The 11891-nt window shown below is 42.1% G+C and overlaps 2 protein-coding genes across 3 annotated transcripts; one reads left to right on the forward strand and one right to left on the reverse strand.

The window, feature by feature from the left end:
• Nucleotides 1-371: 371 nt before the first annotated feature.
• LOC148066760 (uncharacterized) lies at nucleotides 372-2764 on the reverse strand. Of its 2 annotated transcripts, XM_087807986.1 has the most exons (3): nucleotides 2437-2764; nucleotides 1686-2287; nucleotides 372-1597 (listed from the first exon to the last, which is right to left on the reverse strand). In XM_087807986.1, the coding sequence occupies exons 1-3, from the start codon at nucleotides 2490-2492 to the stop codon at nucleotides 741-743; spliced, it is 1515 nt and encodes a 504-aa protein (XP_087664112.1). In that variant the 5' UTR covers nucleotides 2493-2764; the 3' UTR covers nucleotides 372-740. The 2 variants fall into 2 exon arrangements, with proteins under 2 accessions (XP_087664112.1, XP_087664113.1); XM_087807987.1 differs by having other exon boundaries at nucleotides 1686-2764.
• Nucleotides 2765-7543: 4779 nt separating this feature from the next.
• Nucleotides 7544-11708, forward strand: LOC148066761 (LRRN4 C-terminal-like protein). Its single transcript, XM_087807309.1, has 2 exons — nucleotides 7544-7899; nucleotides 10600-11708. Exon 2 carries the CDS (start codon nucleotides 10607-10609, stop codon nucleotides 11282-11284), a length of 678 nt encoding a protein of 225 aa, XP_087663435.1. The 5' UTR covers nucleotides 7544-7899; nucleotides 10600-10606; the 3' UTR covers nucleotides 11285-11708.
• The last annotated feature ends 183 nt before the right edge of the window (nucleotides 11709-11891 follow it).

Below are 11891 nucleotides of genomic sequence, written 5' to 3' on the forward strand. Positions count from 1 at the left end.
GAGGGCGGGAGGAGCAGCCTTGTTTGTCTTTGGACTTGACCCGGTCCAACAATCCTGTATACCTGGACCACCGAGTCCAAACATACTGGTCCAAGGGTTCCCGTCTAATGACCAGGAGGAAGCTGGTTACCATGACGACCCCTGGTCTCGAGGGTCATAAAGCTGCTGTGTTTCCTCACACTTTAAACTAAACAATAACACGAGCGACCACATGTTTCTATGACACATTTTCTAACAAGAAGACATCAAGATGACCACCTTTGACAGCAGCGTGACTCTGTGTTGCCCTCGAGTGGACACATGTGGTACTAGCACTTAATCGAGGAGTTAAAAAATGAGGATGTGATGAAGTGAAGCAGGGACGGGTCGAGTGAAAAGAATCTCTTCTTTAATACAACATCAACAAGTTCATCATCACTCGCAGTCCAGGTCCGACCCACATGCAGGGACTTCCGCCAAGAAGGTTGTGTCATAGAGAGAGAAAAAACAGGAAGTTACATCACAGGTTCAACACGTCACGTAGAAAACACGTTAGTTTAAAACCATAAAACTGCTGAAACACGTTAAAACAAGCTGCTCAGTTCCAGCAGGATCAGTGGTCCCTGATGGGGACACGGTGTTCAAGTGACCACGACAAACCTCACTTGGAAAAAACCTGATCTCAACATCAAGGGGGGTTTGACAAGATCCCTTCAGCTACATTAGCAGCAAGCTCAGCCGGTTCCGTTAAGGTCCAACAGCTACACACAGTCCACCGGCGCCGCCTCATCTTCGTCGCCACCCCACTCCCCGAACCTGATCTGAGGGGACGGCGCAGCGGGGTGCAGGTTATTCATGTCCTCCAGCGCGTCCACGTCCGTGTCCTCGGGGCCCAGGCTCATGTGGCCGCCCTCGTCCCGGTGCGTGCGCACGTGCTTGCGCAGCGCCGCGGGCTCCTTGAAGCTGCGGTTGCAGAAGGGGCAGCAGCAGGGCCGCTCGCCCGTGTGGATCAGCTGGTGGTGCTTCAGGTGCTGCAGGCGGCTAAGGCGCTTCCCGCAGATGGCGCACACGTACGGCTTCTCACCGGTGTGCGTGCGCCGGTGCTTCCTCAGGCCGTCCAAGTGTCTGAAGCTGGTGCCGCATTCGGAGCAGGAGTACGGCTTCTCGCCCGTGTGGATGCGCAGGTGCGTCTTCAGGGCGCCGGACTCCCGGAACCGTCGCCCACAGACGCCGCAGGGGTACGGCTTCTCGCCCGTGTGGATCCTGATGTGCTTCTTCAGGCTAGAGATCAGGCGGAACGTCTTCCCGCACTCCAGGCAGTGGTGAGGCCGGTCAGGAGGGGGCTCCAGCGCCGTCTCTGAAGGTCCGGCCGGGTCCTCGGTTCTCCCTGTAGACTCGCATTTCTGTCCGTCTGGTCCTACCAGGGCGTTCCCACACTCTGGTCTTAGTAGTCGCTGCTGGGGGAAGTTTCTGTGGCCAACCCCGCCTTCACCCAGTGGAACATATCCCAGGCCCCCCACAGTCTGAGAGGAGTGATCCCCTAAGGTTGGCTCCTTCGCTCGGGTCTGGACCGGTCCGGGAGTGTGTCCATGCTCCTCCTTCACCACAAAAGTGGAGCCTGGTACCCAAGAGACAAACAGAGGTTACCAGATGGACAGAGACAAGTCCATTGTAGCAGGTTATGAGCGGTCAAAGGTCATATTTACCTGGTCTGCTTGTGTCGGAGCAGATGTGCTCGGTGCTGGTCGGAAAGGAGTCCAAACTGTTGTTGGTCACGGAACCATCAGGCTGGATCGACAGCTGACACATTTTGAAGTCTTCTCTGGACCCGAACCCGTGAAGAGATTCATCTACAGAACCCGTCAGACCAAGGTCATCGCCCGCCCCGTTCACACTCCTGGAGTTCTGGTGGTTCCGCTCCAGACTGGCCGCCATGGACGCCATGGAGGACAGGGACGGGGTGAACTGGGGCTGAGGGTACGGGACCTGCAGCTGGTCGATCAACTTCTGAGCACTACACAAACACTCCTGGAGGCTCTTCAGCTCCCGCTCCGACACCTCCAGTCGAACCTTCAGTCTCTGGTTCTCCTGCTCTTTGTTGACAAGCTCCTGCTGGGTCTCGTTCAGAACCAGAACCACCTCGCCCAGTAGGGTGTCCACCGCCGCCGTGATGCTCGGAGCCAGCCGGGACCTCAGAGAAGTCACCGTCATGTTGGCGAACATGAACTTGGACTCGGTTCTGTCCGACAGGCTGGATAGACTTGGTTTTCGGTGGATCGCAGAGTCGGTGTTCGAGAACCCAGTCCGCCTGGAAGTCATCGTTGGAAGCAGGTTTACAACTGAGCTGTCGACGCTGTGTTCATAGTGGGCTGTGAGCACTGGAAATTGGTTCTGGTGTCGTGTGTGGGCCCGCGCGTTAGCATCCGCCGCTAGCTAGTTAAAACAAGCGTCACTTACGCGGTGGGTTTTTCCAAACCTGCTGGTCCGAGGGTTCCGAGTCCAACTCTGACCATTAGGTCTGGATATGTTCGGGTTCGTTCGGTGTTATCCGTTCTGCTCTCATCTGAGGCCCGTTGCACACTTACTACGTCATCAAACAAGCGACTTCATTTGGCCCGGCGTTTTGTCTTGCAGGTTTGTGATTCAGATGCAGTTGGTCAGTAATCGACGAGACCAGAATACGTTAAGTCAAAAAATGGAATGATCACCACGGTCAAGTTAGTTTGATGTTGGATATTCGACAGACAGTCGCTACGGCAACCGCCGAGTCATTGTCCGCTTCATGCCCGAAGAGAGCTCACTAGAAGCGGTCGATAGAACTGCAAAGAGTCGCTGACGCTCCAGGATATGTCTGTTAGGGACCGTCAAGGAGTTTTTATTTTGACGAAAGTTAACATACACATTTAAAATTGTTGTGAAGTGTGGAGGTTGAAAACGTAGTCCTATGACTGATTCCATCCCAAAATCTGGAAGATGAGTAAAACACTAATATAGAAATTATATCTTTTAAATATTTGGAGAGGTGCAGAGTAAAAATAATGATAGCGTATTATAGAGCTGATTTATTTCTACTATCTCACACGTGATTTCGTCCTAACATCTGGAAGATAGAGAAAAAACACTAATTTTTACATGTAAATATAATTTTTTTTAATCAACCTTTCGTAAATCATAATAAATCCCAGCAACATATCTCTTGCAGACAGAAGAGTTCCATGAACAAGAATAGTTTTTTTTGTTCTATGTATGCAGATGGGGCATTTTCAAGTTTTCTGTTGTGCTTTCTGAACTTCCTCCATTTCCATTCACAGACATGATGTGTGGAACCATCCGTCACATTCATCACACTTTATCTGTTTAAGCGAAAAAGAATGATGCCAGTCATTATTATGAATTACTTTGCACCTCTCAAAATATTTTAAATATATATATTTATATTTAAATATTTGTGTTTTTTCTCAATATCCTCCAGATGTTGGGATGAAATCACTCAAATTCAGTCTGAGACCATATAACTAATTAAACTTCACACCGGAAAAAAAATTTAAAATCATTTTTATACGTTTACTTTCGTCAAAGTAAAAATTCCTTGACGGTCCCTAACAGACGTGCAGCTGGAGCGTCTTGGACCGATTCTAGTGAGCTCTCTGCGGGCAAGAAGCGGACGATGACTCGGCGGTTGCCGGAGCGACTGTCTGTCGAATATCCAAAATCAAACTAACTTCACCTCGGTAGCATAATCTGCATATCGAGGACCATTGTTCAATACTGCGGTGGACATAAAGGTAATATCGAATAATTATTCACATAAGAATATTTTATCTCCCTCTTAAATAATAAAGGCAGTTCAGTAAAAACAAAAAACAACAACAACAAAATTGTCCAATTTATAACTAATACAAAAAACGTATGTCATCGTAAAAAAATAAATAAAAACAGTTATTTTGTCTTAATCATGATCCGCAACACGAAGGCTCTCTGTTGATGACTTCATTCATTCTTTGAAGAGTTGTCATGCTGTTTGTTATGAGGCGCCGAATGTAAAATTAAAGACATGTTTTTTCGCTCATTTAGCAGCATCATTTTACCATGTTTTCCCAGATTTAGCCAATATTTAATCACATTTATGAAATATAAATTCTAATTCTAAATGTTAAATACATACCTACATTTTAAATATTTATCTAAATGTTAAATCTAAAATTAAATCTAAATATTAAATCTATATCTAAATATTAAATATTAAATCTAATCTAAATGTTACATCTTAAATCTAAATCTTGAATCGCTCGCCGTTTGTAAAGTGAAGATCTGACGCCCCTTTTCCACTTCAGTAAAGTTGGCTCGATATTGGCAGATTCGATCTTTGCGCGTTAATAAGTCACGAACGTTAAGGTGTTGAAATATAAAACTGACCTCTTTCTAATCAGAGTCACGTGCTTTATTTACTACAAGCGCGTTTGAACATTAATATTTCGTATTATTATTTGTCCTGATAAAATACATGGCTCTCTATGCAGGCGGCAAGTGACGTAAGGGACCGTCCTCCAATAGACGAACAACGAAAAATTGTTGAGTTATTTTAATTCCCGTCTTTATAACTCCTTCATTTTAAGTCCTATGGTCACCATATTCATGTGACTAAAGAAGGGCCTCCATTTTATGTTACTACTCTCATTATTCTTTTTAAATTTCCCTTTGAATTTTTAGATAACAATATTTTCCTCTAATTTTTTTAATAAACATTTTGTAATAACTTTTTTACGCCATGACACGTATGAAAGACCTTCATATCATGTTACTGCACTCATCACTTAAAAAAAAAAATGTTCCTATAAATTATTTTATTTCAATATTATCTAATATTTCATAAACATTCTGTAATAACTTCGTTATAACAACTGTGATAGGGAACCACATTTATGTCATCTATAAAGAACATTCATATCATGTTAATTTACATTTTTTTTGTAAAATTCCCTTCTGTATCATTTCACCCTTTTTAAATGAAATATTTAACCTTGTTTATTTTGTATGTTCACACACTCACTCACTACAACTGCAGGACTCGCTGAAAGGGTCAATAAAATGACAGGTTGCTAATTTAGCAGGTAACCATGTTCCCACACTACACTTAATAACTAGACAAAGATGGTTGGAACATACAAAGGCAAGTTTATAATCTGTTTTTTACACATAATGCAACAAATGCAACCTTGTAATAACAATTATCTACAACAAATTGCTATATATAAAGATTCATGGATAGGGAGGGATCAATAAAGTCTACCTAACCTAACCTATGTTATGTATGAGTGACAGATGACATGTTCTCCATTACGCTTTGTATATAGTAACGTGTTCATAATAACAATTGGTATTATAAAGGACATTATTTACATTTATTAAGTGAAAATGTAGATGCAATACATTACTCTTTGTATATAGTAACGTGTTGAAAATAATAATTGGTATTATAAGGACATTATTTACATTTATTGTACATTTATTGAACAGGGTTCAATATTTCATTTGAAAAGGGTGAAATGATTCAGAGAAGAATTTAACTAAAGCATATTATTAACATGATAAGAAAGATCTTTATAAGTAAATTCAGTTTCCCATCAGAGTTGTTACGAAGTTATTACAAAATATTTATGAAAAAGGGGATGAAAATATTGATATAAAATAATTTCGAGGAAATTTGAAAAAGTAGTGAGTGTAGTAACTTGATATGAAGGTACTCCATAAGTGACGTTAGTTTGTTGACTATCGGAGTTGTAACTACAACGTTATTACGAAACGTCTACGGAAGATTGCATTAAAATATTGATTTAAAAGAGTTTAGAGGAAAATTAAAACAACTAATGAGTGTAGTAACTTCATATGAAGGTACTCCATAAGTGTCATGAATATGGTGACTGTCAGAGTTGTAATTACAAAGTTATTACAAAATGTATGTGAAATATCTCATGAAAATAGTGATTTAAAAGATATAAAAAATAAAACTAATGAGTGTAGTAACATAAAATGGAGGCCCTTCTCTAGTCACATGAAGATGGTGACCATAGGACTTAAAATGAAGGATTTATAAAGGCGGGATTTTGTATATTGGAGGACGGTCCCTTAAACGCCGCGTCACTTGCCGTCTGCATAGAGATCCATGTATTTTATCAGGACAAATAATAATACGAAATATTAATGTTCAAACGAGCTTGTAGCAAATATAGCACGTGACTCTGATTAGAAAGAGGTAGAATTTGTAATTCAACACCTTAGCGTTCGTGACTTATTAACGAATCTGCCAATATCGAGCCAACTTTACTGAAATGAAAAACGGGCGTTTAAATATCTTCACTTTACAAACCGCGAGCAATTTAACATTTATATATACTGTATATAATATATATATATATATTTGTTATCGTCATTTTTATATTTATATATATATATATATATATATATATATATATATATATATATAAATAAATGTTAAATATGTATTCAATATTTAGATCTAACATCTAGATTTATATTTAGATTCAGATTTAAGTTTTAAGATTTAAGATTTAAGTTTTAAGATTTCAATTTATATTTCAATTTAAGATTTAGATAAACATTTTACATTTAGATATACAGCTAACATAGATGTATATTTAACATTTAGGTATGTATTTAACATTTAGATTTAGAGTTGACATTTAGATTTAATATTTCATAAATGTGACTAAATATTGGCTAAATCTGGGAAAACAAACCAAAATGGTGCTGCTAAATGAGCGAAAAAACACATGTCTTTAATTTTACATTCGGCGCCCCATAGTCGGTTCCATAAAAAAAAAACACTCGACTGTTCTAGCAGCTGTTGAACAGGTGCGTTGATCTCCGGGAGACTCGGGGCAAACTGAGCAAGATGGTTAACCAGGCCCAAGATTATTTGTAACTCTGCACAGTTTTTCAGTGGCTCCATCATTTTGAAGACTGGGATCTGTTTCGATGCTAAAAAAATGACAAAAGGTGAGCAAAATAGCAGAGTGTCCAGTGGTGCGTTTCTTTGGGTTTAGCATGACGCTTGTGTGTGTCATGTTCTTCTCCGTCTTTTCCGTAGAAAAGAACGTCATCCACTTCCCATCACTCCTCTGGGACCGTTGTATGCGTCCTCTCATGCATCTTATGATGAATGACGCCTTTTAGACGCAAGAATTGATGACGCCCAAATTAATTGTTAAATGTCTATGAAGATACTTCAGATCTTCTTCAGGTCCAGTCTCCAGAAAGCATCTCTTTCATCTTGGCTGTAAAGACCTCTAGTGTTAAAAGAGAGTAATGCGGTAATGAGGTTTCATCCAGGCAGATACTGAGCTTCTCTGAGCAGGACTTCCCCACAAGTGCATTGACCCACTCCTTCTTAGATACCAGTGTCCTCGCTGGAGCTCCGTCCTCAGCTCGGTGCACTTGGACAGTATATTCCTTGGAAACTGCACGACCACTGTCAAGACTTGTATTCCATGGGAGGAGATGACGACGGTCCTGACTGCTGAATCAAAAATGTGTGTGCCAGAGAGAATGTGCATGTGTCAACAGCTGCTGCTCAGCAACTAGACCAGAACACTGCGCCGTGTGTCCTGGAATCGGGTGTGTAGCGGTTCTAGAGAAGTTGTGCAACTCTGAGGCTATTTAGCTGAAGCACATTCCAGACGAGTGTTTCCACCTCAGTGGAGGCTCCGAGAGTGCAGAGCCGATTCGATCTGAGGCTTTGGGGATTGAAGTCCACTGGAATCTGGAATCAAGTTTCTACATGCGGCTGAGAATCAACATCAGACCCAGAACCTTCCAGGAACCGCAGAGACATCAACACCACTTTTGCCAGAACCGAGACGTCAGTCTGAAGAAGGTTTAGACTTCCAGCCAACACATTAGGTTTGACGACTAACGACTCAACAACTTTGTGTCATTGTGTGTGTGGAGATGTTGTGCCTTTGTCATTGTGTTTGTGAGTGTGTTTTTTGTTTGTCATTTTTCTGTAAGCGTTTTATGTGAGCGTGTTGTGCGTTTGTTATCGCGTGTTTCATTGTCTTGTGTGTTTGTCATTGTGTGTGCGAGCATGTTGTGTATTTGTCATAGTGGGTGACTGTATTTTGTGTTCGTTATTGTGTGAATGAGGATGGGGTGGGTTTGTCTTGGTGTATCAAAGTGTCTTGTGCGTTTGTCCCAGTGCGTTTGTGTATTTGTAGTTGTGTGTGTGTGAAGATGTTGTGTTTGTTTGTGTTTGAGGATGTTGTGTGTTTTTCATTGTGTGTGTATGTGTGATTGTGTGCTTTTGTCATTGTGTGTGTGAGGATTTTTTGTGTGTTTGTCATCCTGTGTGTTTTTATCGCCTTGTGTGTTTGTCATCATGTGTGTGAGAGGATGTTGTGTGTTTCATTGGGTGTGTTTTTATCATCAAGTTTGGGAGGATGTCTTGTCCGTTTGTCATCATGTGTGAGAAGATGTTGTGTGTGTGTTTGTCATCGTGTTTGAGGATGTCTTGTGTGTTTGTCATCAAGTGTGTGAGGATGTTGTGTGTGTGTGTTTGTCATCAAGTGTGTGAGGATGTTGTGTGTTTTTTTCATCAAGTGTTTGAGGATGTTGTGTGTGTTTTTCATCATCAAGTGTGTGAGGATGTTGTGTGTGTTTTCATTATCAAGTGTGTGAGGATGTTGTGTGTGTTTTTATCATCAAGTGTGTGATGATGTTGTGTGTGTTTGTCATCAAGTGTGTGTGAAGATGTTGTGTGTGTTTTTATCATCAAGTGTGTGAGGATGTTGTGTGTGTTTGTCATCAAGTGTGTGTGAAGATGTTGTGTGTTTTTATCATCAAGTGTGTGTGAAGATGTTGTGTGTGTTTTTATCATCAAGTGTGTGAGGATGTTTTGTGTGTGTGTGTTTGTCATCAAGTGTGTGAGGATGTTGTATGTTTTTTCATCAAGTGTTTGAGGATGTTGTGTGTGTTTGTCATCATCAAGTGTGTGAGGATGTTGTGTGTGTTTTCATTATCAAGTGTGTGAGGATGTTGTGTGTGTTTTTATCATCAAGTGTGTGTGAAGATGTTGTGTGCGTTTGTCATCAAGTGTGTGAGGATGTTGTGTGTGTTTTTATCATCAAGTGTGTGAGGATGTTGTGTGTGTTTGTCATCAAGTGTGTGTGAAGATGTTGTGTGCGTTTGTCATCAAGTGTGTGTGAGGATGTTGTGTGTTTTTTTTTATCATCAAGTGTGTGAGAATGTTGTGTGTGTTTTCATTATCAAGTGTGTGAGGATGTTGTGTGTGTTTTTATCATCAAGTGTGTGATGATGTTGTGTGTGTTTGTCATCAAGTGTGTGTGAAGATGTTGTGTGTGTTTTTATCATCAAGTGTGTGAGGATGTTGTGTGTGTTTGTCATCAAGTGTGTGTGAAGATGTTGTGTGTTTTTATCATCAAGTGTGTGTGAAGATGTTGTGTGTGTTTTTATCATCAAGTGTGTGAGGATGTTTTGTGTGTGTGTGTTTGTCATCAAGTGTGTGAGGATGTTGTATGTTTTTTCATCAAGTGTTTGAGGATGTTGTGTGTGTTTGTCATCATCAAGTGTGTGAGGATGTTGTGTGTGTTTTCATTATCAAGTGTGTGAGGATGTTGTGTGTGTTTTTATCATCAAGTGTGTGTGAAGATGTTGTGTGCGTTTGTCATCAAGTGTGTGAGGATGTTGTGTGTGTTTTTATCATCAAGTGTGTGAGGATGTTGTGTGTGTTTGTCATCAAGTGTGTGTGAAGATGTTGTGTGCGTTTGTCATCAAGTGTGTGTGAGGATGTTGTGTGTTTTTTTTTATCATCAAGTGTGTGAGAATGTTGTGTGTGTTTTTATCATCAAGTGTGTGAGGATGTTGTGTGTTTTTATCATCAAGTGTGTGAGGATGTTGTGTTTTTATCATCAAGTGTGTGAGGATGTTGTGTGTTTTTATCATCAAGTGTGTGAGGATGTTGTGTGTTTTTATCATCAAGTGTGTGAGGATGTTGTGTGTGTTCATATCATCAAGTGTGTGAGGATGTTGTGTGTTTTTATCATCATGTGTGTGAGGATGTTGTGTGTGTTTTTATCATCATGTGTGTGAGGATGTTGTGTGTGTTTTTATCATCATGTGTGTGAGGATGTTGTGTTTTTATCATCAAGTGTTTGAGGAGGTTGTGTGTTTTTATCATCAAGTGTGTGAGGATGTTGTGCGTGTTTGTATCATCAAGTGTGTGAGGATGTTGTGCGTGTTTGACATCAAGTGTGTGTGAGAATGTTGTGTGTTTTTATCATCATGTGTGTGAGGATGTTGTGCGTGTTTGTATCATCAAGTGTGTGAGGATGTTGTGCGCGTTTGTCATCAAGTGTGTGTGAGAATGTTGTGTGTTTTTATCATCATGTGTGTAAGGATGTTGTGTGTGTTTGTCATCATCAAGTGTGTGAGGATTTTGTGTGTGTTTGTCATCATCAAGTGTGTGAGGATGTTGTGTGTTTTTTTATCATCCAGTGTGTGAGGATGTTGCTTGTGTTTTTCTCAAGTGTGTGATGTTCCCACAGAAATCTAAAAAAGTTCACTGATTGACATGCTCTCCTCTAGGGACTGGATGGCGTCCACTGGGGCCAATATTCTGTACGTTCTTCTCATATCTATGGCGCTCAGAGTTTCTAGTCCCTCTCTGACGACAAGCTTTAGAGCGCCTCAGACTCTGCCATCAGACGATTTCTACGACTCACTGGACCCGGTTTCCACGGTTCTGCCAACGACACCATCAGGAGGAAGTAGCTTCCCGAGGTGCGAGTACGATCGCTGCCTGGACCACCAGCCGTCCTGTCACAAGGTCGTTGACGCGACAAGGTGCTCGTGTCCCGGGTTCACCCACCACAAACAACAACCCGACCCCCCTGACCTGATCGCCGTGGCGTGGAACGGGTCGGAGGTTGTGGTCCGATGGTGCGCCCCGTACTCTCACGTAAGCGGGTACGTGGTGACGGTAGGAGGAGAGACGAGGCGGCGCGTCGAGGAGAACCGCAGGAGTGCAGGAGTGGGAGACATCCAGGAGGTGTCACAGGTCTGTGTGGCCGCTCTCAATGACGCCGGGTCGAGTCGCCCGGCCTGTACGATGTACCGACCCAGAAGACACAGTGGGGCTGTGAGGGCTGGAATTATTGGGGGAGGACTGGGCCTCCTGTTGCTCATCCTGCTGGCTGCTGCCGTCTGGGGACGCAGGAGGAAACAGAAGAGAAACCACGGTGTGACCATGACCTCTGTGCAAAATGATTAATGAGGATCCAAACCAGGCAGAGACTTCAGTCTGATGAAGTTCAGTCCTGGAGAATCCAGAAGAAACTCGTGTGACACTGTTGGCTACATCACCGGCCTGACATCTTGAAGTCACATTTAAACCGTCACAGTGCTGACTCACAGGATGGATCAAACACAGAACACATTGTCCTGATGTGGCAGCATGACTTAGCAGATTTCTAATGAGAAGTTGTGTTGAGTCAGAAGTGTCGACTCATGTTTTAGTCACGGTTGAATGTGAGATTACGCAGAGTGTACGTGTGAGTTGCTCTCATTAAATCCATGTCAGAACCTTGTCTGGGTTACTTCAGAAAATTAAAGTCATGCCAACTAAATAAAGTGCAATTTCATCTGGACAGGTCAATTTGTTAGCTAGAAAATAAAATAAAAACTTTCCAACCACCCACATGCATTTCTGGACTTCTCATTGACTGATCATTTGAGAGATAAAGTGCACGTCCAGACACAGTATTGTCTGGTTATCAGAACAATCTAAGCGTCATGTCTAAAACTGCAACTGCCGTTGCTGGACACTAGAGGGGTATTAGGAATATCGTAGTACTGGTGCTAGTCACTGGAGGGGGCAG

This window comes from Callionymus lyra, chromosome 14 (genome assembly GCF_982586985.1).
Source record: "Callionymus lyra chromosome 14, fCalLyr1.hap1.1, whole genome shotgun sequence".
In the NCBI taxonomy this organism is placed as follows: Eukaryota; Metazoa; Chordata; class Actinopteri; order Syngnathiformes; family Callionymidae; genus Callionymus; species Callionymus lyra.